Source organism: Anas acuta, chromosome 3 (genome assembly GCF_963932015.1).
Source record: "Anas acuta chromosome 3, bAnaAcu1.1, whole genome shotgun sequence".
NCBI lineage: Eukaryota > Metazoa > Chordata > Aves > Anseriformes > Anatidae > Anas > Anas acuta.
Genome location: NC_088981.1, coordinates 49,382,239 through 49,409,547, shown reverse-complemented (window position 1 = coordinate 49,409,547; position 27,309 = coordinate 49,382,239). Strand labels below are relative to the sequence as shown.

At 38.9% G+C, this 27,309-nt stretch overlaps 1 protein-coding gene and 1 long non-coding RNA gene across 8 annotated transcripts; both read left to right on the top strand.

Moving 5' to 3' along the window:
- The first annotated feature begins 170 nt into the window (after positions 1–170).
- On the top strand, positions 171–6,398 carry LOC137854056 (uncharacterized). 2 transcript variants are annotated; one of them, XR_011094938.1, is made up of 4 exons: positions 171–1,235; positions 3,108–5,102; positions 5,790–6,001; positions 6,201–6,398. It is a non-coding gene; the product is annotated as an uncharacterized lncRNA (long non-coding RNA). The 2 variants fall into 2 exon arrangements; XR_011094937.1 differs by having other exon boundaries at positions 176–1,235; positions 3,108–6,001.
- Positions 6,399–6,614: 216 nt separating this feature from the next.
- FBXO30 (F-box protein 30) lies at positions 6,615–23,249 on the top strand. 6 transcript variants are annotated; one of them, XM_068677011.1, is made up of 4 exons: positions 6,615–6,817; positions 10,593–10,697; positions 17,320–19,408; positions 20,296–23,249. In XM_068677011.1, exons 3-4 carry the CDS (start codon positions 17,336–17,338, stop codon positions 20,497–20,499), a joined length of 2,277 nt encoding a protein of 758 aa, XP_068533112.1. In that variant the 5' UTR covers positions 6,615–6,817; positions 10,593–10,697; positions 17,320–17,335; the 3' UTR covers positions 20,500–23,249. The 6 variants fall into 6 exon arrangements, with proteins under 6 accessions (XP_068533112.1, XP_068533117.1, XP_068533116.1 ...); XM_068677015.1 differs by lacking the exon at positions 6,615–6,817 and adding an exon at positions 6,911–7,259; XM_068677014.1 differs by lacking the exon at positions 6,615–6,817 and adding an exon at positions 7,272–9,136.
- Positions 23,250–27,309: the final 4,060 nt, after the last annotated feature.

Below are 27,309 nucleotides of genomic sequence, written 5' to 3'. Positions count from 1 at the left end.
TCATGATAGGTCCATTCCAGTTTTGTCATGAAGAGACAACAGTTGTACTAATTGTTCTTTGTAATAGCCACAGTAGTTGTCATTGCACCCGCCATTCACTAAAATTTAATGTTACTGAGAAATTCAGTTGCATGTAGAAAGTTGCTCCACATGAGAGAGTAAGCTCTGACAAATATATATATATATAATAAATAATATATATAATAAATATATAATACTTTATATACTATAGACATAAATATAGGCCTGAAAAGGCAAATGTGGACATTTTCTTTTGTCATATCTGCAAAAGTTAGACATAAAGAAAAAGAAATCTTTCAAGCTTGTGAATTAAAAGGTATGTTTTAAGCCTGACTTCAATTGCTAAAGCATCTTCTAGTATGTCTTTTATCATCCTACTGTTTCATACTCTACACATACAAGCAACCTTTCTCATTCAGGATGTGACCAGCAAATGCATTGGCGTTGCTGGTAATGGCTCTGAAATGTAAGTACAGTTGGAGGACTTAATAAAAAACCCCGAGGTGTTAGATTGAAATGTTCAGGTTCAAACCCCATAACTTTCTTTCATTGTTCTTGTTGCTGAGTGTATCTTCTTGTATGGCTACAAGCATATGCGACTAAGACTTTGTTCTCAGACAGAATCTCTTTGTGAATGATACTCAGTTCTTATAAACCTTTTGATTTGGAGTGGTGGAAAATGACCTGTGGTATAGCTGTGCCCATGCAAGCTTCTCCAGGCTGTCTACAGCTCCTGGACTTGGTCTGCAGGTTCAGGCCACTACTGACCTCAAATGACTTTGAACCAGCCTGTTGACAAAAAAAAAGTTAGAGTTCCACTGCAAGTCCTCTGAGTAGCAAATACTCCTGCTCTGGCTTCAGGACAAGCTGTGTCTTGTGTCTCTGGAGTACATGATGTATTGGTTTGCACACATAGGTGTCAGAGCCCTCTCCTGAAAGAAAATAGCTCCTCTATAGGACCTCACAGACATGTAGGGCTCTGTGGTAACCTTCTGGTGACCTTTTGTTTCTAAACAAGCGGTTTTGTGCATGAATTCATTGACTTTTTTTAGAGAAGCATATACAAGTCTGATGATTTGCAATTTCTTTTATTAGAATTGTACTAACTATGGCAGAATGACCAGAACTAAAAGAGATACAGTTCCATTCCCCAGTCAGATGGTCTCATGGTCCCATTAAGTGAAAGCTAGGAGACAAGAGGGAAGCAACTCCAAGTAAGTAATTTATAATATGGCTCATTTAAAATGTAATGTTTTAGACAGCCTGGTACAACTCACCTGTATGTTTTTAAGGTTAAAAAATAAAAAAGATGAAAGGAAGTGACACTGCTTTGAAGTGTGATTATCACTAAGGAGATTAAAGTTGAAATCTATTGTAAAAAACTTAAATGTACTCATGCACATCATGAAGGAGTGTGATTTCTTTGCCAGTGAACTCTTTTGGATTAGCACGTACGGACACAACGCAGCCAGATATTTTTGTAATGACTAATGAATATTGCTTCCTGATCAGTCCTAATGATTGGGAACTACCATGCCTTCCTGTGCATAAACGGTGATCAAAACTGAAGCTAGAAGTTTTGTGATACATATTGTTGACAGTTTGCTGGGGGACCCACCAACTGTAATTGCATTCCAGTTCTGTCTGCTCCTTCTTCCCTATCGTGATGCTGCCAAAGCCAGAAATAAGCTACAGGGCTGCACAACAAGCAGTAGTTTGCTTCCCCTTGCAGCCCTCTGTGGTACTCCCAAGTTCAATCACCTGATGTAGTTCTGTCACTTGACCCTCAGATAAACAAGTGAGCTCTTTTTCCCCTCAGATAAACATTACATGTCATTTATCAATTCAATTTTGTGAGGGAAAACTTAAAAGAATGGAAAAGTACCAGAGGCTAATTCAATCTTGCAAAGTTTTCAGAATTAATCATCTGAGTCAAGGCTAGCTAACTTCTGTTTTACTTATAAAATGCAGAATATCTCATATCACATCTTTATTTATGATGCAAATGATGCAGCTGAGAATCAAAGAAAACAGAAAAGTTGTGCAGTATGGAAAAAATGTATGATAAGAATATCCCAAAACATATGCAATAAATAAAAATATTGCCAGATAAATATTGCTGAAGTGCAGCTATATAAAGAACTTGCTAGTCCAAAAGATAATTACATTGGATATAGGTATTATATCATTATTCTTTTTGTTTGATCTGGAACTCCATGTCCACTAAAAACGTATTTTGTGCTATTACACTCAGGAGGTACAACGATCCTCCTGAGCTCTGCGGCTTCCAGGCCAAACTTGTTTTGAGCTCAGAGAGGTGCCCATGTAAATCTTGGCCTTTCACAGAGCTTCTTGCAAATGTGGAGTCTGAGGCCCCAGCACTACCTGCTTCCAAAAATCAGCCACTGCTCCATAAGGTTCCCTGTCGTTCCACTGTTGGGTAACTTAAGGAAGCATTCTGTCTGAAAGCGCTGTCTAGCTCAGCTGCCACCCATAATGGGAGATGCAACGCCTCATGGTGGAGTCTTCCCATCAGGTTGGAGACCAATTCGTCCTCCCAGATGAGTGATGGAGGATGAAGTCCCTATGAAACAAGAGGAGAGACCCATGGAGCTGAAAACTGCCTCCTCCCCACAAAAGCAACCCCTGAGCTGAAGAGGCAGCATCATATCCCAGATGACTGTACCCTGCACATGTATAGAACAAAAGTGTGCCGGGTATCTTTTATTTAGAAGAATGGCACTGTCCTTTAGCTCCTTTAACAGCCCCCCTCTAATCTTCCTGCCTGAATAACAACTGAAAGTAAAAGCAAAATTTAAGAGAATGTGGTAAGTAATAAATAATGTTTGCAGAAATTCACATCTTACATCATTAGCTGATTTCCTCATAGTCTCCGGGGGAGTATTCTTTATCCAGGTTGAAAGGACTAGTACACATTGTTTTGGAGCTGACGTTTTGCTTGAAAAATGTTCTTTTATAAATGCTTTTGAAATGGGGAAACATGGTTTGTCCTAAGATAATACATTATTAGTTAGATTTCATTGGAAGACACTCCTCTGTAAACCTTGCATTTGTTTTCTCTCCAGATAAAAGGAAAGTTCTTACAACTGAAACCTTAGTCCTTGGAGGAGCACTGATGGCAGTTTTGATCATGGCTGGAATCTTTGGAAAACTTTTCTTTCACCTAAAAAGACAATCTCCTTTTCTGCCAGCACAGCAGACAATAACATATTTTCACAATTTGGAAATAGCTTAATGATCGGCTGATTTCTCTGTAATGTCTTCCAGAATTCAGTCTAAATTATCATGAGAGAGAATCACAAGAAGATCTAATTAAGCCTTGTTTTGCAGAAACTTATGGTTTTTATTTTCACATAGTTGAAGGTGTCAGAGAACTGTTTCAATATTTTGTTTACTTTCTGACCTGTGTAGTTTACTAAGAATAGCTGAAATATAAACAGTGTAATTTATACTACACACTATAAACAGTGTAATTTAATAATAATCATACAGTGATTTTTGTTTAACCTATGAAAAAGTACTCCAAACACAACCATCATCTGAAAGTTTTCACTTTTGTCTTGAACAAAAAAAAAAGATTTCCATGCAACAGCAGAGGATTTTTCCACTCTGAAAAAGCACTGATCCTTTCTATCTTGCTTGTTCATAAGTCTACAGCCAACAAAAGGAGTCCAGTCTGATGTGATTAAAACTAAATCGACTTGAAGGTATTTATAGCCCAGTACCTGGGCCAGAGTACCAAACATTCCCACCAAACACATGCGGTACCCACCCACCACAGCTTCCCTGGCTGTAACCAGGTAGGCGGGTAATTATGCTGAAATCGAGACATCTGACCGGATGAGAGTTTAGACTATCCTACCAAAAAAAACCCTTCCCATATTGAAGATGGAATAATGCAAAACAACTCCAAACCCCCAAATTCACAAGAGCTTCTCTAGCTCATTCTCTTATAATCCATATGCCGGAAGATCTAAAAGTGTAACTTTTACTGTTGTGAAATCTTTTCAAAAGAGAACCTGAATTCCTATGACACTTCAAGTTTATAGGTTTTTTAATGATAGAAGGGCTGCCTTGTTAAAGAGAAGAGGCTTTGCTTGGAAATGCATAATCACAAAGGTATTAAAGTAAATATCAAATCTCTTGATGGGCCTAAGCTGAAAATACAAACCCAGGAGGTAGAAAAAACTTCTTTTGAGGTCTCTGTTGTTTGGAAACATTCTGCTCTCAAAGCTGTGCAGTGCAAATTACATAGAGGCTTTGTGGGCAGATCTCAGCTGTTTATTTTTACACACTGCTAAATATGAATGTTCAAGCATCAGTAGATCTACTTGCAAATGCATTTTGGAAACAATCTTTTTTTTTCTTTCCCTTTTTTTTTCTTTTCTTTTTTTTTCCTGTAACTCCATTTAGAAAGAACTTCCAGAGACAAATAGTTGTCAGTGAAAAACAACTGTGATTTGTTAGGATTTGAAACTAGAAAGTGCTTAAATTATTCACCTTGATTAGAAAGTGTGTCAGCAAACAGATCACTCTTTTTATAACCTCGGGAACAAATCTGGTTTATTTCATGTACCGTTGGCAGCTTACAGGAGACTGTCTGCACACCTCAGCAACTGCCTTGGCATTTGGTACAGGCTTTGCTTCAGACTAGGGGAGAGAACTGAATTACGCTGCTGCAAGAATCGGCTTACACTTCCCTCTTCCGCTGACTTCAGCAACAGTGTCATGTACAGACCAATACTGAACCAGATATACAGATATTCATTTTCCATGCATGAGTAACCAGAATGAAGTTTCATTCATTTTGGACTTAAGCCAGAAGAAAATAGCCTCTACAGTTGTTCACCCACTGAATCCTCAAAGACTTTCTGGCTTGTAGGGCAGTGGTACTAAGCCAAATTGTGCGATTCTAACTAACTTGCCCTATTACCTCAAATTGCAGCTCATGAGAACAACGATGGTCATCAAGTATGGCAGAAAGGGATAGCTCAAGGACAGTGAGAAGGCCTATGCACTAAAGCATGAGAGAAGTAGGAGACTCTTCCCTGAATGACCAGGTGAGATTCAGCTGAGTCATGAGAGAAGTCTAAGCCACAGAAGTTCATTCTCCTCACTCAAAAGAAACAATTAAAATTAAAAAAAAGTCCCACTTCTGTCATAGAAGCCTGGTTCCAGCATGCAGTCCATCAGAGACAAAAGCTCTACAACACCCTCTGTAATTAATACTGTTGCTGCAGGTTGGTCTGTCAGCCGCAGACTATACACTCCACCGTGGTGAGAAGCAGCAGCAAAGCAAACTTCACCTGTTCCACTGAAGACATTACCAATAAGCAGCAGTTGTGAAAAACAGTGGATGCCTACAAGGATTCTGCCCAGCAATTTGTTTAATTGCCTGCTGAGAAGATGAAATTATTTTGTTTGGCTTCTGTGAGTCACAGAGCCAATCCCTACCATCTTCTGGAGCTCACATGGCTAGATGCCTATGTCCTGATCCTGTAATCAAATCTATAAAGGAAAAAAAAAATGGCCTGTCCTCAGGATCAAGGAAGATCAAGGCTGTAGTATAAGGGTGAGGCAAACCCAAGAGTGCTTATTAAAGGAAGCGCTGGCAATGATGCCTCCTATTGAGGTCATCTTAGGTTTTCTCTTACGTGCCTAACACTGAAGTGATGACTTACATCTGTCTTCCATGTTCTCTTGTTTTCAGCATAGCAAAAAGGAATTTATTTATTTATTTTTTTTAGATTCTGAATGTCCAAACCTGTAACAGTCACTTTGTTTATTTACTCCTCACTAAAGCTGTGTTAAAACCCAAGAGATTTCAACAATTTTCCACGTTGGCTGGCTCTTAAGCATAAGTCTATGTGCATGACGTGGGAATATACAGCCTGGAAGCTGGGAGAAGGCAAACAAGGTGTTTAACTGGAAGCTTGAGGCAAAAGTAAAGCTACTTCTTGTGAGTTACCAAACTAATATATCTGTATTTTCTGTGTATGCTTTCATTAGTATTATTTTATTATTTTTTGAGGGGGGGGGGGAGGGGGAAATGTGTATGTTGTGAATAAAAATGGCTTTTCTCCTAGTACCAGAAGAAGACACACTATATGCACTCAAAAAACGTTTATTGTAAAATGAATATATAAATAGATAAACAGCACTCCGACCGTCAGACCCCTGAAGCCCTAACCCCCAGGCCACCTCCCCACAGCCCCCCCAGGAGCCAGCCTCCCTCCACCCTCCGAAGGACGGATCCTTCCCAGGCCGGCCCGGCACCCTGCGCCTGTGGGAGGCGGCGCGGGTTTCTAGGAAAATACAGCAAAACAAAACAAAACAGAAGAAAACAAAACAAAACATTTCGCCCAAGGGCGCTCCGACAGCCCGCAGGCTGCGAGGCGCTACCGGGGCGGCGCCGCCAAGGCCCCTCCCGCCCTTAGCAACGCCCCCGCCGCGCGAGAGGAGCCGGGGTACGGTGGAGGAGGAGGGGAGGGGGCGACGGGAGCGCGCGCGCGCGACATCCGGGCATTCCGCCCCTCGGGGCCGCGCCCGCCCGCCCGCCTCCCCGCCCCGCGGCCGCGCGCGCGCGTGTCCGTTGGGGGGCGCGGCCGGCAGCGGGGCCGCGCGGGGGAGCCCGGCTGGGCCAGGGCAGGGCAGGGCAGGGCAGGGCGGCGAGAGGAAGGCCGGCGGGGGACGGGGGCGCGCAGCGAGGGCGCGGGGGGCGCCGCTCCCTCCCTCCCTCCCTCCCTGCCGCCCGCCCGGCGAGCGACGGGCACGGGTGAGCCGCGGCAGCCGGGGGGGGACGAGCCCGGCCCCGCTGAGGGCCTGCGGCCGCCGGGAGCGAGCCCCGGGGTGGGAGGGCTGGGGGGGGGGCGCGGGCCTGGGGCGGGCAGCGGCAGCCCGAGGGGGCTGGGAGCCGCTCCTCAGCCTCGCGTCGCTGCCGGCCGTGCTGGGGGAGCTGCCCCGCTCTGCGCCGGGCCTGCGCGGCCGCGGCGGCGCCGTGCTCCGCTCGCCCTGCTGCTGGAGGAAGGGCGCCTGCCTCCCCGGCCTTTGTAGCGGCCCGCGGGGGGTCGGGGCTGCCCTGCAGCCTGCTGCGGGGTCTGGGGGGCGAGCTTCGCGCAGCCCCTGGCGATGCGGGGGGAGCAGGGTGTCGGGTGACCGCGGCTGTGGGCTGCCTCTCTCCTGGAAGTGCAGAAATGTTACTGAAACAGCCGCGGTTGGTAAGCAGGTGAGGCTGTAAATCTGAAAAATGCGCTGGCAACCTTAGTCTGTCTTCTAAATGCCTATGTGGATGTCTTTCTGCACTGGTCCAGCTTCACTGAGACAAGAAATGGGATTCAGAGGGTGAATTGGGGTTGTATTGCTAGCTGAGGCTTCATGGGGTGTCCGTCTCATTCTTTTCTGGCATTGGAAGGGGTTAGAAAATAAGCAAATCCCATCAGAATGGGCAAAGACTATGCAGCAGCAGTGTCTTTGCTTCGTGGATGTTCTTTCTGTTTGGTACTAAATTATTTTCTTACTCAATTAATTTCTTACGTTTGGGTTGTATTGCTCATGCCTCCTACTTTGATGTTAGACGTTTAATGGGAAAAAATAGGTGCTGAGTCTAACTAGCAGTACCTGGTTGGAAACTCTCTGGGCAAGATTTCTGCGTGTTCGTAGGCGATCCAGTTTGTGACCTGTGTCCCAAAGGGCTTTTCCCAGCACCTTTGTTAAGCACATGAATGTTTGTCTTTGAGTCAACTCCTGTAGCTGCTGTGGATTTCAGATTGCTAACAAACATGTGCTTTTGTATTCAATCCGGTTGAACTAAACAATAATAGTAATAAAAAACAAGGGCATAATTTCTTTCATACTGATAGACCTGATTCTTTGGCGAGCTCCGTCTCAAATGAAGCAAATGCTGTTTGTCTCTGGCGATGAGATCCAGTGGTATAGAGATGAGAGCCAGAGAATCATGTGTCTGGTGATCATTGTACTGGTGACAATTCTCTTTCAATTTCCTTATCTGTATAATGAGAGTAAACATAACTTGAATTTTTTGTAGGTGAGATGGTTAGTTCAAGTATTCCCAAAAAGACCACAAATAGTTAAGGGAGAGTTTAAAATTAAATGAGAGTTACAGAGGAATCCTACGTAAGCTTTAAATGTCTGTGCACTATCTAGACTCAATATTGAATGAAGGATAAAGACTGAAAAATCTTGTAATATAGACTGCTCTAAAACGGGCCAAGGCAATTAAAATGGAAGGGGAGCTCTAGATCTTGACTTTGCAAGATACTGTTTTTAATAGTTTTTGAGGTGACATTTGGTCTGCCTTTTTTTTTTTTTCTAGTTTCATTATTATCTGTTAATGCCACTTGAATCTAAAATATTCTGCTGCAAACCTTTACAATCTGTAGAATATTGAATTGAGTAGACAGCACTGTTTACCACACGTCAAACGTTGATCTGAACTCTTAGTGTGAAATCACAATGAAGCCCCAATGGGTGCAAATTTAAGCCACGAGAACAAGAGGTACAGTGAGGTAAAACTCTAACTGGCGTGTTTCCAGCTCTTTGTATAAAACTGAAGTTATCGGTTCAGCTGGTTGTTGGATAGCGATACCTGGTTCAGGCATACTTACATAGGTGCCAGAAGGTGAGTGATGTGATGCTTGTTTTTTTTTGAAGTTTAAACTTTGTGTTTGTATATTTAGAAGTATCTCTAGTAGAAATGGTAGTTTTCCAAAAATCCTGTGGGGTAGAGGAGTGTGTTGGAGTGACAGATTCTTTGCAAATAGGATCTTTCTAGGAGTGTGCAGTATTTTCATAGCTGTTATGCTCTTACAAAAACTTGTTTTAGCTGAGTCACTATTGTCATCGGCCATGGAATGTATTTGGATGGGAATGTTCAGCTGGAGTCTGTGGAAAAAGTAATAGCTTCGTGCCCGCTGACATTTGGAGAAGGCAGTCTAAATTATATTAGAGATCAGAGATTGGTGACTCACTGTACGTCCACAAACCCTGCACAAACTTGCAGTGCAGAGCTGTGTTTTCCAGTTCTTCATTCAAGTTAAAAACATTGAAAGAGCTGGTGTAGTGCGTTACTTACGAGGTACGTTCCCAACTTCTTGTCATCAACTATTTGAGATAGGTGAGTTTTTGTTCTGTTTAGAAAATAGTGTTGGGTTGTTTTGTTGTTGTTTTGTTTCTTTATGTTTTTGAAATTGGATATTTTGTATTATTTACATTGCTTTTAAAAGCAAGTGATTTAGAAGAGGGAAAAGTCAAATAGGCATGATAAAAGTCTTTCACTTTATAACAAAATTAAGTAACTGGAAATGGAATAGTTTAAAGTTCCTAATACCTTCTCTGATCTTTTTCTCCAATTCTTTTTGTTCTACTTTAAAAATTTCAAACTCTTTTAGGACAGCCCCCATCATTGTACTTTGGTATTATATGATGCAGTGGAGGTGCCTCTTAAAACTTTTTTGTACTAAATACTCTTGCTGTATACCAGTCAGGCTCTGTGCTACTAACAAGAATATGTTTTTAAGAGGAAAAAAAACACCCTTATACATGCAGAGTACATTACATCTGCATTTCAGTTTGTCTTCTTGGAGAGCAGTTGTGTTCACGTTCCATTTACCTTAAACTTGCTTTCTTATTTTGCTATGGGAACTGGTTCAACTTGTGTAGTAAGACTTGAAGTAGTATATTAACAAAGATTTTTGGCCAGATCTCTGTAAACATACAGAGGTCAGGAATTCTGTGGCAACATGTATGAATTAAAATATTATTTAAGAAGAAGGATTTATTTTTGGCTTCTTTCGGGTGGCTGAAACTACCTACTGTAATACGGATTGCATTATTTGTTTGCAGTAGTTTAGGTTCTGATTTCTCAGAAATGGCTTATTTTCTTTTCTGGTTTTCTGTAGGATTTGTAAGATGATGTCTGGGGACAAGGATAACATAATTTCTTTGAGTATATAACCTCTGTTCCATCTCTAAGTTTTAACAATAATTAATGAATATGAACACATGGAATAATCCTGTTACAGTAAAGAGCTTTCTAATATTAAGCAACTGTTTAATGAATTGTCTGAAGACATAAGACATTAAGACTGAAGCTGGACAAATTTTAACTAGAATAAAATGCAGCTTATAAAATAATGCAACTTTGAATATCTTTTTTTTTCTTAGTTCTCCAGCTGTTGCAGTCTTTAATTTAAGTTTCATGCATACTTTTCTTAAAAGGTTTCTGGTGAGCCAAACCAAATAATAAAGTGAAGCAGGTTGTCGTAATAACTTTTAAAAGTTTTGTCTAGCCTTAAATGTGAGTAACAGTCTAGTGTGACTAACAGCTAACTGAAAGCTAGAATGACAGAACTCACATTGCAGTTGTAAAGTCTATTAAAAACATGTTTATTTTTTTTCCTAAAAAGTTCAAAATATTTCATGACTTGTAGCTCCAAATAGTATAAGCAGGTGACCTGTTCAGAAGATTGTACATACAGCAAGTAATTTGTACACCAGAAAACAAAATGTGTTTCTGATCTCGTTTCTTGCAGAGTCAGCAGCAGTCCAGGGGTCGCGCTGAGCTCAAGTACAGAAGTCCCTTACACATGAGATCTACTGGCTCTCTAGCTGAGTCTGCCCTGTCACCAGCCGAACAGGTAGAGTGCTTTTGTGCCCGAGCCATGCAGCAAGCGTAGCTGGTCCTGGTGCTGTTGTCCTGTGGCAGTGTGAGGCCAAAGGCACATTGAGGCCTCTTGGTGTCTTCTTTGGGGACTGTGTAGGATTAAAAGAAAGCATGGCAGATCTGTCACAAAAGTACTCTAAGGAGAAACTTAGTAGTTCAGGGTTTGATTTTCGACATTCTTGGAGATTGTTAGCAATAGGGAAAGTGTTAGATCATTCTGTCACAGCGTTGGTTGTACACTGGAAGTAATCCAAACACATGAGGCATCATTGGTGGGTCCACTTCAGTCAAAGCAGTGTATTGCTTTCTTTTGGGATTTTTCCCCATTCAGATCTATTTTCTGTCTGCAATGAGTTGGGAGGACATACCTCACTGAATTCTATGAGTGAGAGGAAGATGAGTTGCAGTTAAGCTAAAAGAAACTCCTAAAGTGTTATTCAAAAGAATGCAAAATACAGGTCAGCTCCTTTAATAGGATGTGGGGTTTTGGGGAGGTGGGGTGGGGAGGAGGTGTAGATGTGGAAAAGCTCTTCTTTTTAAGGTAAGGTTGGCATGTAAGAAGTTGCAATTTTTTTATAGTTCTAATGCTCACTACTATTTGCTTTAGTTTGATTTTTTTTTTTTTTTTGAGGTAGATGGGTAACTAAATTATGCTTCACAAAGCAGTTAGTACATACCAAGGTTTTGCTTGTTCCTTTGATCCTAGATGATCTCTTGATAAAACTAGGATCTTGCAGGAATATGTATGCCCTGTGTTTTTCCTTGCAATTAGAAGCCATGTTTTGAGCTTGACCTTTTGGTACCTCCTTTGTGTAATATGTGTAAATTGCCATAGCCTATGATGATAATGGTGAAAGGAACACCCTACTTGTCAAGTAGTTTCAGCTTTAGTAATTGAAGCTTCTTGTTATGTATTCACTGATTAACAAAATAATCAGAAGTATTTGTATCCCATAAGGTTGATGTTTTAAGTGTGGCATCTGAAAGAACTTTACTTCCTGAAAGTGTCTGTGATGTAAACCAGTTTGAAGAAATATAAGGGTTCATAAAGTCCATGTCAGGAATTTCTCTGACATCAGAAAAACAATAAAAAGAACTATTGCCCCATATATAAGACTTTATAAGATGGCCACATGTACTACTCTGTTACCTGTGCAGCAGAGGTACATACCTTCTAAATTTGTCACGTTAGTCATGTTAGTCAAGTGAGGAACTAGCAGTTTGTAATGTCTATTGTTGTGCTTCTGAATTTGCCACTTGAAAATGTAGTTGGAAATTGGTGTAGCGTTAGATTAACTTTGCTCTGCTGTCCATTGTTGCTGTAGAGAGACATTTAGAGTAAGATTTGAGGCACCCAGCTCCCTAAGATGAAGATAAAGGCTGTACTGTTTTTGGAGAAGCCTGAGAATGGGGCTATTTAACCTTAGCCTTTATGGAGTGTTGGTGGTTAGAGTCAGAGCTGCCTTTTGTTGCTCACCTCAAGCAGGAATGGCAACGAGTAGTGGTGGCAACTGCTATTCCCCTGACTGAAATGGCATCAGAAGAGATCTTGCTGAACCCCTAGTTCATGTTATCCATTGTTTATTTGAAAACCAATACATCCTTTTTCCCTCCTCCCCCCCAAAAAAACAAAACAAAAAAATATTCATCAAATCCTAAAGCTAACCAAGAACAAAAAAAACACCCACAAAAAAAAAAAAAGTGAGCATGACCTGCATAACAAAGGTAATGCGGCTGTTTTGTAGATAGGAAAATTGTTACACATTTTGTACAAGGTAGCTGTGAGAAGAAAAGCTTGCACAATTCTCAGTCTTCAAGAAGGTAACATATTTTGTAGTTAGATTTATTAGTCAGGATTAATGACGTACTTCTCCCATGCATGGTAGGATATAGAACGATAAAATAATTTTTTCAGTAGTTATCTATAGTACTACAAATTCTAGTATAATATTCTAAAGCTCTTTTTTATATTGCTTTCTTCCTCTTTCTTATTTAATATCTTTTATCTCCATTTCACTTGGCACTTTACTCTCTGAAATGCAGATTCCACATCTTACCAGACTTACCTACTCTTTTAGCCACAGACCTGGGTAAAAGATGGAAGGTTCAGGAATAGTGGGTTGTCTTGTATGATCTCCAAAACAACAGGGAATTTTTTAGAATGGTTTGCATGTATTTGGCTGCTTGTGGGTGGATTTGGATGCTCCTAGGAGTTTAAACCTGTAGTACTGCTTGTGTACCTCTGTTCTACTTCCTAGAACCAGTAATTTAAGAACCTGTTGGACTATTACTTAGTCAAATTTGATAGAGGGAAGGGGTTCAAAGATAGTTAAGCTTTTATAGGTTTGGTGAATGAAAAGCATATGACTGTGGGAATAGTTGCTGTGATTTCCTATCTTATTTGTCCCAAAGAGTTCATGTAGGGGGAGAGTAAGTGAGCAGACTTTGGGTTTGGCAACACTGAGTATAGATCCTCACACTTTGTGGTACAGGAGACAGAGCCCCCACAGCTGAAGTATTGTGCAGTGACTGTTTGAAACTCTTATTATGCTATTTTAATGTTTGTGTTAAAACAGCAACTGAAAATCATGTGGCTGTAGCAGCTGGAATTTTAATCCTTTTAATTATGACAGATTTTCAAAGCATGTTCTGGCTGATTTGGTCAGCTGACTGTATAGTATGTACAATAACATCAAGTGATTGCACAAATTCTGAGAGCAGTGGTCACCTCATTGGAACTGGATGTATTTTTAGGTTTCTCTGCTAGTAACAGTCAAGTGTGTGTACTTAAGCATCTCATATGAACTGAACCTAGTTGCTGACACTGTGCTATCAGAAAAGGACAGCTGTTCCTTCTTGCTGTAGTCATTGATGTGACTTTCTGTATTCTCACCAAATTATGGCAAGGAACACAATGGGGTATAGACAGTAAATCTTATTGGTATGTGTTTTAATGACAGGTGTTTTTCTAGGATTTTGAGTATTAGAGTAATTTAAAAGCTTTGGACTTCTTTATATCAAAAAACTTGTTTGTCTTCCCTTTTTATTGCATCGAGGCGGTGCTAAGTTCAGTGGTTCACAAAGTTAGCTTACAAAATCGAGTGAGAAGTGACTATTTGTTGGTAAATAAATATGCTCATTCATGAGGTTTTATCCAGTTTGATAGGGTAGTTTGGTTGATTTTTTTCCTTTGTTTTTCCTTTATGTTTTGGTAATTGAATTATATTGAAAGCCTCATGGAAAGTCCCAGAACTCATTAATGCCCAAAACATTCATTGAGTTTGAAAGCCAGGTACTGAAATTGAAAAATGCATGAAAAGGACATTTTATTTGTGTGTGTGTGTATGGTCTCTATAAGAAGCTATAAATAAATATGATATTCTGACTAAATCAAAGTTCTGCAGTAGGTGCTGTGAAGGCTTGTGCAGGATGCAAAATTTTAGTGAATGTCCTGCTGCTGGTCTACTGATGTCCAGAAAGATCATACATTTAATTAAGGAGCCAAAGGATTTGAATTTTAAGGGAAACAACATGTAATATCCTCCTTTTTTAGAGGCTAATTACATTTGCATGTACAAAGAAGTGAGAGGATAGGTTATCTCAGCTATTTCTGTGGTCACACGCATAACCACTTCATAAAGAAACAAACAACTGCAAACATCTGTTATAGATCTAAATTAGCATCCATCTATTGGTAAAACATGGTCTTTTGGTGTCTGATATGGTCTTCATACACTGTTAGTGATATTTAATGTGTTTACCAGATTCTCTCTCCTTTTCTTGTGCTTTGAAGTTTCATTTGCTTGTACAAGATGATTAAGTTTAGATGAATATTAGTTTGTGTGTGAAAGGAGCCTTGGAGCTTGAGAAAAGCCAGTATAATCACACCACTCGGGTTTCACAATCTGGCTTGCAGACGAAGATAGTGTGCTAGGGAGGAGGATGTTTTACTGTCTTAATAGAATGTTCCTCTGTGGAAGCTCACATGGGCTATTTAAAGGTAGTATTTAATGATGGTTGACTAATTTAGGGTATGTCTACACAAATGGTGCAGCAAACACGAGCTCTGACTGCGTTCTGAGCAGTCTGAGCGTGAGCCAGCTTTGGCCCAGAAGCAAGGCAGCACTCAGAGCTAGCACAGGGGTGTGCTCTAGCTGGCAAACCTGCCTCCTGGTCTAGGAACGGCTCAGCTCTGGCCATCTTAAAATGAGCAGGGGCATAGCTTTTTGCAAAGTAGATCTTTTTTTAATTAATTTATTTTAAATGTAATTGTGGGTCACTGATCAAATTAAGCCTTGCTGCTACCTGACTGTTTGGTTTATGACTGTCTTTAGACGTATGAAGCTAGGGCAGGGCTTCTTGAAGGTTTTTGCATTATCAACCAGCATTTGTCTTTTTCAAGGCTATTTCCATTTTGTGTCAAGCACTTTAAAGCGCGCACACAACCTTAGAGTTTCCTTCTGATCTCTGCTCACCTGTTGACTCCAGGAAAGTTAGAATTTGGTTTTAGCATTGATGAAAAATTCCAAAAGTTTTTTTTGGTCTAGCAACGGTTAGGCTGCTGTATTTGGCAGGAATGACTTAAAATTAGGGCTTTGGTAGAAGAACTACCAATTAAATTGCCTTCCCAGTCCAGTAAGTTTCCCTTTTTTGATTCTTTTCTGAACTTTTCTTGGCTCTTTGCAGTAGATGCCACCTGACTTAATACGCAAGGTTAAAGCGGGTTGTGCGCCAGAAGGTTTTGCTAAAACATTTAGCAGATCAGTCAGTCACAGAGTTCAGCGATTGACGCACCTGACAATGTGTGATGAAGCAACTTATTTGTTACTCAAATACTAAGGTATGGTGGGGAAAATTCAGCTGTGTTTTGCCTGCTAAGCACATATGCTTCTTTGTTAGTGTTCAGGAGAGTGGGTGGCTAAAACATTTGAGTTATCCAGATTACGAGGGATGGAGGGATGAGGGCTGATTGGTACTTAAAGTTGGCATGAATTTCAAAGCATTGAAAGAATACAACTGAGTGAAGCATTGCATAAAAATCTATTTGAATGCTTTAAATAAATCAATGTGGAGTGTCTGAAAGGCAGTTTTCTTTCCTCTTACCTTCAGTTTTAACAAAAGGAATAATACTAATCAGTTTTATTTTTACAGTTTAGAGTATTTTTAATTTGAGAAGTTCTAATAAATTAAAACTGAAGTGCTTAGTCTTACAACACTGCATGAGTACATTTATGAGACAGAATAAAATAAGGAACTGTTTTTGTTCTATTAATCTGATTCTGCAAGCACTTTATTCTTTTTTTTTTTTTTAAAAAAAAAAAAACACTTTGTTTTGGAGTATAGGTAGTGAGGAAAAGATGGAGTTGAGCAATGTATTTTTGAAACAGTCTTCTGAGGTTTGGCTCCGTGTAAATCACTCTGGTATCTCTGAACTGTGGTATCACCCAGTGGTATCACTTCTGCAAGGGAGGTTGTTGGAGCCCAGGGGGAGGAAGGATTGGTCCTTTGAGTGGGCCTGCACTTAGCCTGCTGAGGAGTTCCAGAGCTTCTGGAAGTATGGTACAAAAATGTAACACTTGCTATAGTTTTTTTTTTTTTTTTTCCCCTTACCACAACAAAGAATTGAGTTTCTGTTTGCATCAGTATATTATGATAGATCATGCAATTACATTTTATTTGGATTTTTATTGCTGTTTGGTCTAGTTGTGTAAAGTTGCCATGTTACCCTTACACTTTGAACTGCTGGTATTGTAATTAGGGCAGGTCAGAGGATGGATTAACAAAAGTTCCTTTTGTGGATTGAACTGGAGGTGTATAGATAAGGGGGCAGTGTTGGACAGGATAGTTTTGATGTAAAGGTTTTGAGAGAAATAAATTGTGTGGTATAATTGCTACATTTAATCAAAAACTGCTATAAAAACTATGGAGGAGCTACAGGCTATAGATGAAATAAAAACAGAGTGAAGAGCTGTTATAAAGGACTGCTGCCTGTTAGATTTGTGTGTGTGAGAAAATACGATACAAATGGAGATTGAGATGCATGCCTTGAGGAGAAGTGCATGAAGAGGATGCTGGAAGCATAGGTGGTAGCAAGCAGGCAATAGGATGCCTCTGTTTAATTTAAGGATCTGGAGATCTAGCTCAAATGAGAGTGAGTCTGGCTTCCTTTGCCATCTTCTAGTGTAAGTTCTGTAGTTTATGATTTGGGGTAATAAGCCATAGTCAATGAGCATGTTTTGTTTTTAGTTGAATCATCTATTTGGAACAGGCAGGAGTAAAGAGCTCTTCCCGAGAGAAGTTTATACAATGTTTTTTTCCAAGCTGCATGTTTCGTATCTTGTGAATATGTGCATAGACTGCATTGAACTCCGATACAAATGTGTTACCTTAAATTTCTGGGAGAAGTTTTAAACACCATTTCTTTAAGATAAAATATCACCTACTTGTTCTGTTAAAATGGCTTCTGATCAGTTCACGTTGTGTTAATATGTCTCTCTCCATATACCTGAAGAATGCAAAACTGCAAATAACTGTTGTTAAATATTAACAATATTGAGTTAATATTCTGTGTTTTTGTCTCCCTTTTCTTCACTCAGAATTGGATTTACAATCATGGAGGAACATCAGCAACATGCACACTGCGTAAACTGTGTCAGCCGTCGTTGTATGACCAGACCAGAGCCTGGCATTTCCTGTGATTTGATAGGCTGCCCGCTGGTTTGTGGAGCAGTTTTTCATTCATGTAAAGCTGAGGAACACCGCATTTTATGTCCACTTGAAAGAGTGCCTTGCTTGAATAGTGGCTTTGGATGTCCCTTCATAGTAGCCCGTAATAAAATTGCTGATCATCTAGAAGTTTGTCCTGCAAGCGTGGTTTGTTGCACCATGGAGTGGAATAGATGGCCAGTCAGTTACGCAGACCGAAAATCTTACGAAAATCTGAGTAAAGACGTTGATGAAGTGGAGCAGCTAGATATGGCTTTAGCCCTTCAAGACCAGCGCATGTTACTAGAATCACTTAAAGTAGCAACTATGATGTCAAAAGCAGCTGATCAGATGTCGGAATCCAGAGAACAATCCTCTGTCAAAACAAACACCCCAGATACGGTGTGTTCAAATGGCTTGATACCTGTAGATGAAGAGTCCTATGGTGCACTTTATCAAGCTACTGTAGAAACAACGAGGAGTTTAGCTGCTGCTCTGGATATCCTGAACACTGCAACCAGGGACATTAGCATGTTAAATTCAAAGCTCTGCACTTCACATGAAATGAAAGAAGATGCTGAGATTAAAGAACAAGCCTCTAATGGCGTTATTCAGGATAATAAGGCTGATCATGAATATCCAGATGAAGAAAACATAGGAGCAGCTGGGGGAGTTGACTTGGATAGCCTGAGTCAAAATTCACAAATGGAGCAAAATGGTTCTAGTGATATTTGTTATGATGTAGTACAAAATCATGACTTAAATCTAAACCTCAGTAACTCCTCACTCTTGTGTAATGGCTTTCATGTAGAAAACGAGTGCTCAAAGGTGTCGGACCAGAATGAAGATCTCGGGGTTTCTAATTCAAAACCATCCAGTGTAGCAAATGGTGAATGCACTGCGTCTCGTGATGATGAAGCATTGCAGTCTTGCAGCTCCTTCCCTGTAACAGCACAACTTAAAGAAGTAATACCAGCTGATCATTTAGTTAATGGTAATGTTAATCATATATTACTTCCCCATGCTAATGAAGAAGAAATTTTAGAGAGACAGGCGGAGCAGGAAAGACTGAGAAACGTAGATGCATTTTCACTTATGCGGCATCGATCATACAAATTCCTCGTTAATCACTATTGGTCAGCACCAAAAGAAGACAAAGCTGTTGATACATCAGATTTGGAGATAACAGAAGATCCCATGGGTCTTCAGGGGATTGATCTAATCACCGCGGCTCTGTTGTTTTGCCTAGGAGATTCTCCTGGAGGTAGGGGAATATCGGAAAGTCGCACTGTCGATGTGTATCACGTTGACTTTGGGACCCAAACATTTTCTCTCCCATCAGCTATATTGGCCACAAATACAATGGTGGGGGAAATAGCTTCAGCTTCTGCGTGTGATCATGCCAACCCACAGCTCTCAAATCCAAGTCCATTCCAGACCCTTGGACTGGATTTGGTATTAGAATATGTGGCTAGATACCAAACAAAACAGCGTTCAATGTTTACATTTGTTTGTGGACAGTTGTTTAGGAGGAATGAATTTTCTTCACATTTTAAGAATGTGCATGGTGACATTCATGCTGGCCTTAATGGCTGGATGGAGCAGAGGTGTCCCTTGGCCTATTATGGGTGTACATATTCTCAACGAAGGTTTTGTCCTTCAACACAAGGGGCAAAAATTATTCATGACCGCCACTTACGGTCATTTGGAGTTCAGCCTTGTATATCTACAGTATTAGTAGAACCAGCAAAAAGCTGCTTAATTGGACTACACAATGACCATTTGAGTAGTCTACCTTTTGAGGTTCTGCAGCACATCGCTAGTTTTCTAGATGGCTTTAGTTTATGTCAGCTTTCAAGAGTGTCACGTTTAATGAGAGATGTGTGTGGAAGCTTGCTTCAAGCACGTGGAATGGTGATACTGCTTTGGGAGAAGAGAAAGTACCCAGATGGAAGTTCCTCTTGGCAAATAAAAGAAAAGGTAAGTTATATTTTCTTTCAGTGGTGAAATAAAAATACTTAATTGGTTATGTTTCTGCTTTTTCTCTTAATATTTTCCCGTCACTATTGCTTTTACTAATTTTTGAAATAATACCCCTTCAAGAAATGCATTGTCAAATAGAACAATTGGCCAAAATGGCTAGCAGGTTGGTTGAGTCTTCCACACCCTTCAAGAAGTAGTAGTGTCTGCTCAATTTTTATTTGGTGGAAATTAACATTTTAAAATCTTGGGAAAATTTGAGGTTTTAGCTATTATTTCATTTTCATTAATATTAAATATTCTGTGACAGTGAGAAAGTTGTCTAAAATTTGCATCTCTTGCCTTTATGCTGTTTAAAGCAATTTTTCCTTTTTTGTGCAACTGTTCAGATCCTATCCATTGCCATGAAATTGAATGCCTTAAATATGTAAAATAAATAAATTTAAACTTCAAGTGACCTTTATATGTTAGGTTTTTCATTCTTCTGCATCCTGCTCCCCCTCCAAAGCGCAGAGTATCTGCAGCAATCATTTGGAATTGCAGAAGATGATTGTTTCACAAATGGATTATTTTCTGATAAAGTAACCATCATGACAAGTATTGATGGTCATGTAATACTTTGTCATTTACCTTCTGATAGCATCTACTTTGTAGACAAATATCTATCTGTATGTATGTATGTATATAGCCTGCCTTTCTTCCCAGTATTCAGAGTTAACTTGGAATCTGAGTCAGCCTGAGACTATCCAAAATACAGAATTGCCTGTTTTCGTCATGTTGTTGTAGATCCAAAGCCTATCCTGAATGTATAGCACAAATACTTATTTTTCTGCTCTGAGTTCTAATATCTTAAAAGATGTTGAGCCTATGTACAACTTGTTTTCTAGGTTTGGCGGTTCAGTACAGCTTTCTGTACTGTGAATGAGTGGAAGTTTGCAGACATCATAAGCATGGCTGACCACTTGAAGAAATGTAGCTATAATGCTGTAGAGAGAAGAGAGGAGGCTGTTCCACTGCCATGTATGTGTGTAACACGAGAACTCACTAAAGAAGGACGTTCACTGCGCTCTGTTTTGAAACCTGTACTTTAAATATTGCAACCACTCCAATTGCACATACACTCAAGCACCTGATATAACCTCGGTAATATTATGTGACACTTTATTAATGTACTAAAGATACTTTCTAGCTAAATCTACTCTGTCACTGTGTATATAAGGTTTGAAGTGACATTTATTTTTTATAATTCTGTTTAGCTGGAAAGTAATGAAAGTTGCCTTAAACGTTTGAAAAATTTGGAACTTGCTGGACAGGGTAGTTTTATCTAACTTATATAATTTAAAAAAGGAATCCTAAGGTGTGTTTTCTTATTCACTGGTGCCCATGTTGCTGTTGACTGATAACATTTCAAAAATGGCCTCTAAATGGTATGCACATTTAGATAGGAAACACTGAACTGTAGTGAGACAAAATCCTGACCAAATACATTTTCTGTATTTGGTCTATTTTTCTTAACAAATTATAATCCAAATATTCGAAAGACGATGAAGAATTAAAAACTTTATAGTAGATGTCTCAAACACTCAGCATTTAAGCATGTCTTTTCTCATGAAATCAGTGTTCTAGTGCTATTCCTAGTTAAAAGGTGATCTAGAATAAACTTTTTTTTTTTTTAACTTTTTAGCAATGATCTAAGTGAGCTCAGATTTACAGCAGCTTAATTTTTAGTACAACTTTATTTTGACATGTCAAAAATGATTATTTTTTTTCTTCTGGACTATTAACAGTTACTTCACTTTTGGGAGCAAAACTTTTAGAGCTAAAAACATGGAATACTAGTTTTTATTCTCACACCTACAATGACATCTGATTTAAAATGTTTCTCCTTGTCCTGCAGTTGGCTGAGGGTTAAATTGCTTGAGCAGTCAGAAATTCAAATTATGTGATGAACAGTTACGGATTTATAATGCAGCTAATGAAAGGGCTTTACTTGTTTTATGGTATTGTGAGATGTACTGTCTCCTTTTCTGTTAATTTGTCTATAAAAATGCTGCTTTTTTTGAGGAGCATTTTAAATTACTGGTATGTATATCAAATGTATCATCTTCATAAGATGAGACATCATTTGTTAATTGCATAAGGCATATCAGAAATGTATGTTCAACCACATCCGTTAAATGAACAACTTCAGTTTGCTTCCAGTCTTCCATAATAAAAGATCTTACGAAGCATTTGTGAATAGAGAATACATGTTATGAAAAATGCCCTGGTATAGCAAAACTGTAATAACTTGAACTGACTTTCCAACTTGTTTGTATTAATGTTGGTGTCTCTAGCTTGTTGCACTTAGCAACTGTGCCACAAAGCTAAAACAGAAACAGACCAGAGCTTGGAACAAAGAAATACAGTACGTATTTCCATTATAGGAAAAAATAAGAGATTAGTAAGGAGGAGATGTTTACAAAAATGGCTAAATTTATTACTTGTAAATTCTGTACTGGACAGTTGTTTATGGCTAGTCTGGCTGCAGTTCACAACTTTGGTATCTGTGCATTTCCCATTCTGGGTCTGGTCCAGCTAAACATTCACTGCCTTTTTCTATCCAGAGTGCTAAGGGTGCCCAGAAAAAAAAATCTAGTCCTTTAGTGCCATGAGTTGAAATTACAAGAGCTTAAACAGAAGCTCTGCCTGGATCTTGAAACTAGATGTGCTCTTTCCACGCTTTCTCTTTTTTTTGGTTGGAGGGAGGAAACGAATAAACCGTCTAGAGAAGTTAACAATATTTGTGGTAATTCTTAGCTGTTACCACGGTTATGTGGAAAGAAGAATCTGGATTTGTGTACAAATCGGACAAACGGGGCTAAAACCAATTGGGTTTTAGGTAGGAATTATATTAATATTAAAAAAAAAAAAGAAAAAAACACCACCCCTTTCTCACAGTTCATTGAAATGCTCATTACCCACAAATTCTTCAGTACAAGGCAGGAGACAGGCGTTCATCAGTTCTTGTCTTTTAGCTCTAATGGCTCCTCACTGCTGCTCTCCAATGTTTAAAAGTAGTTGTGTGACTGGAAGGATCCTGAATGCTGAGGAGTTTATGGTCGAGTTTACAGCTAAATCTACTTTAAAACATCTGTCTTGGGTTACTGATACTTTTTTTAGTCAGCAATGTGGTGGTTTTGGTACTTGGCATTCTTTGTAACTACCCAGAACCATAAGTGATAGGTGGACATGTGTCTTGGTTCCTTAGGAAAAGAGGGTATCCAGTTATAGGAGCTGGTGTTAGTAGAATCTCACTTGTAGCACAGTGCAGATCTACATCTAAAGTTTCTGTTATTGCTCTATTAAAATGAACTTTTTAAGTACTCAGTGTTCTTCTTAAGAAATAACACTATTTCTCAATACATGCACTTTTGTTTTCAAATGTAGATACAGGCTTTGTTTTGTTAAATTAGTTCATTTTTTATGAGAATCCAGAGCTATTAAAATATCGATGTTGTAAACAAAATCTCTGCCTTGTAAACTGCTGCAAATGCAGGAATACAGTATAGTTAGGATAAAACCATTTCTTTACACTGCTATGCAGTTTGTAAAACATCTACAGTGTATAGTCAGTCTGTCAAAATGTGGCTTGTTCACATTTGCCCTTGAATTTTAAAAATGTTGTATCCCTTTCCTGGTACATCTTCCTTACAGCATACATAGACAGCTGTTCCAGTCTTTCTTTTACTTGATACCACATTGCTACTTTGTTTAAAATATTATGTTTTCAATCATTATGCAATATTTTTTTTGCAATGTCTGTTAAAATCCTAATAAAACTTTTGGAGTTTCTCTTTTAGTATGACTACTCTTTTTTTTTTTAAAGCTTACCACCAGCATTTCAGTGTCCAAGCATGGTGCTTAATGTCTGTCTATAGGATTCCAGTAAGTACTTGAAAAAATCAAATTGCATAAAGGAATCTATTTTCAACCATTTCAACATTGCATAACTTGAAAGTGATTAAGATATGTTCACTTTAATATGAAGATCAGGCATTCCTTTGTAGGCCCATTTCTGCTGCTTTTGTCTTGCATTGTTATGTGGTGTAGATTTTCTTTCACAGTTAAACTATGCAACACTGACTCTTATCATACCTTGTAGGCTTGTGGGTTTTTTTCTTAATAATAAATTGTAGAGATTATCTGATGAAGATAGTATACATGTATAATGACTGTTTGCAAAGAACATTTTCAGTTTCTTGGCTCATGATAAAGTTTTCCTGTAGAAAGCTGTTGCTTAAAATGATCCAGAAGTAAACATGCAGAGTGGCTTTTAGAGAGTAATTGTAGTTCAGATCCTTTGTGGAAAGACAAAACACAAAACAAAACCTCACTAAAATGGAAGACTCTGTCCAGGAACTGATCTCTTGTCCTGCCATTTATTAGAATAAGTATACTGATGGTCTTAAAAAATAAAAATGCAGCTGAACTACATAAATCTGAAAGTTTAAAAAATAAATAAATCTAAACTGTGCTGAGTAATGTGGCATGATACAGCTTACTTAAAACACCATTACAAACTTTTGGCTAGTTTACTTTTTAAACAAGCATAACAAAGGCACATATTAGCCTTTTGTTTTTCTCTCTTTTAACTACATTTAGATATTTTGCTATGTAAGGAAATCATTATTGTCTTGCTTTAACTTTCTTAGCGCATCAAGTATTCCAGAGAGTTTGCCTGCTACTGGCTTTCAAATGTTTTAACTTGTTTTTCTAAGTCTGCTACTGCTAAAACTGTCTTCATTGGGTCCTATCTGGTGAGTGTACTTTCCCAAATCAAGACTTATATTAGGTGAAGAGTGTGATGCTTGCTGTAATATCAGCTGATTCAAAATTTTTTTTTCAGTCAAAAAGTCTGTTCAGGCATCTTTGATCATCTTCAGATGAGCAAAATGTAGTGGTTGTTTACAGCATGGAGAGGAAATAGCACTCAGTGTGTATAAACAAGTTACACTATGTCAAGCAGAGACAGTTTGAAGAATGGGATTTTCATAGTGTGACTGTTCTGCATGTGGTGAATATTGTAGCAGTAATCCAAACTGGAGAGGAAAAACAAATGGAGAAATAGGCTTAACGTAGTGACGGCATCAATTCCCAGCACAGGGTCTTTCCTAAGGGCTTGTGTTTATGAGGGTGCAGAGGGTTTCAGGCTTGTGCATGGTGCAGCTGTGTTTTAGTGATGATTTATCAGTCTTTCTGTGATAGCAGGAGTGACCCTGCTGCTACTTCAGCTCTTATATTATGCTTTAATTGTAAGCTATCTCCAAGTGCTGCCTGTATTCCCCAATCTGCTCTGTTGAGTGCAGTTCTCTCTACTGAATGCAGGTATGTGTTTGGTGTAGGTTCTACATGCTTATGTCAGTGGCAATATTTAGTAAGGATAGTAGGAAAATAAGGTCCTTCTGATACAGAGAATTTATCTGCTTGATTTCATCGGTATTTCCCAGAAAAGGGGAACAAAAAATGTATGCGGAAGTAGAAGAAGCAAAATAAAAAGACTGATAACTTTCACTTGCTAATAACTTGCTAATAGACCGGTCATTTAGAAAACATTTTGAATCATCATTAGATGCACTGTGACAGCAGAAGTCCCCACCTCTGCCATTCTGACAAGCCAAATTCTGTAACATGCAGGGATAGGTAAGCATAGGTAAGCAGACCTAGTAACAGTCTCCAGTCACAGGAAAAATGTATGTAAAACAAGCATGTATGATTTTAATTGCAAAACACGGAAGGAAACAAACAAACGAAAACCTAGGATGTCCTCAGGTACAGTTCATCTAAAGCAAGATTTGTAAAATCAAACAGAAAAATGTTATTTCTTTCTGAATGCTATTTCAGCGGTCTGTTTAGTCAGCTTAGTTTCATCCTAAACTGTGCTGACATTTTTCATTAAAATCATAAAATGAATATAATATTTAAAATTGTTTAAAATATAATATTATGAATTTTAATTAAATCAATATAAGTAAGATTGTGTTTGACAATGTTATAATGTAGTATTGAACTGAGTATTTTACAATATTAAAATAGTGGAACACAAAAACTAGGTTATAATACGTGCTTTTTGCTTAAGATTTGCCTTTTTTTCCTAAGGTACTTTTTGAAACATGTAATAAAAAGCTATCTTTAAGCTTCTCGTGATTTAAAGGGAGGGAATTCTGCTCAGCAAGGTGAAAGTTGGGTTGCATTAGTATTTTCACGTGAACATCCTGACAAAGCAGTAGGCTGCAGGACAAAACTAATCTGATCATGTGACTGTTTAGCAAAGGAGCAATCAAGGACCTGGCATGAATATATGTTGGACTTTGCTCAGAAGTGTTAATATTTGATAGTTACATACCGTGTAATTGTTTGAGTGTTGTGTGCTCTTTAGTATTACGTTTATATAGTTGTGTTCAATATGTCATTCTGGAGGCCTTGGCAGGAAATAATGGGTCGCTTAATGAGATTTGAACCTTGGTTAAGGTAAAACTACGGCTGTTATGCACTGTGGCAGCTGTTTATGAGCATCAGCTGTCAGCTTCATTTTTTGTTTCAAGAGTAAGGGCAGAGTGGATGCCTTGTCTGAGCAAACTGGCTTTACTTATATAGCGAGAAGAGTTTCATATGGTATCTCACTGTGCACGTGGATTTTGACGCAGCTTGATTGTTCTTGATTTAACAATGCAGGAAGATTAACTTCCCATCAGATGGGATTACACACAACACAAAATTGCTTCTGTATTCTGTTATAAAACGTGTTCAGTCTAAGTGACTTGTGACTTGGACTTCAGTTAACTGCAGTTGCAACTTGTAGTCATATTTTTCAGCTGATGTAATTTTGGTTAAACACAGCAGCATTTATATTTAATATTTAGAAAATAGAAATTCTCTTTAGATTTCTTTTTCTTCATAGAAAGTGTTCATCAACATTTGTAGGAGAGCCTGGCAAGTAAATAGAAAACTCAATTTCTTTATTTTGTTCCTATGAAATCTGCATGTAGGTAAGAAAGTGCATCATTTTACTAATTTTTTTTTCTTTACAAAGGTTATGTGATTGGCAGTGTTAATTTTTTTATTGTCCCTTTGATCTTCAGGTGATGCTTAAATGATGTCAGAATTGCTGATCCAACTGCTTGTTATTTTGTTTGACTAGTTCAAGCATGCAAATAGCTGAGAAAAATCTCTCCAGGCTTTTAGAGGTATGTAATAGGCTGAGACCATTTCAAGTACAAGATGCTACCACCATTGATGGTCTTTCTGATTGTAGGGGGATCATTGCTAAGATTCTGGTGGTTATTGTACAGTTCAGGGGCAATACGATAATCTTCTAAATCCTGAGCTGAAGATCAGGGAAAAGGGCAATTCTTGTAGATAGCTGTGATCTGCATCATCTTAAAACTTTTCAGTTTTCTAGGAGTCATGTTGAACCTACAAGTCTTACCTCATGTCAGTGCTTGCCTATTTAATGTTTTGTACTTCATGTCTTTTTAGTTTTAAGTGCTGTCCAGGTTTCATTAAAAAAACATGCTTTTTTACTTAACAGGGAAGTTTTAACAAAAAATGCAGAATACTTAATTGCCTATATACTTGAGTGTATGCATTTCAAGTAATTTGGAACACGCACCAGATGGATATCACAAACAAACAATATCAAAATCTTCTTTTCCACTCAAGATGAAGCACATTGGTACTACCTCTTCCCCCCCTCTGTTTGTGAAGAGGCATTTGACCTTGAGGACTGATGTGCCTGGTTACATTTATCTGTTGATTTGCCTTACAAAGGATGAATATGCAAATGCTTTGTAACGTGTCAAGCTAGTGGACAGTGAGATCATGAAAAACTTCCTCAGTCTTTCTGGGAGTAAGGGAGGTGT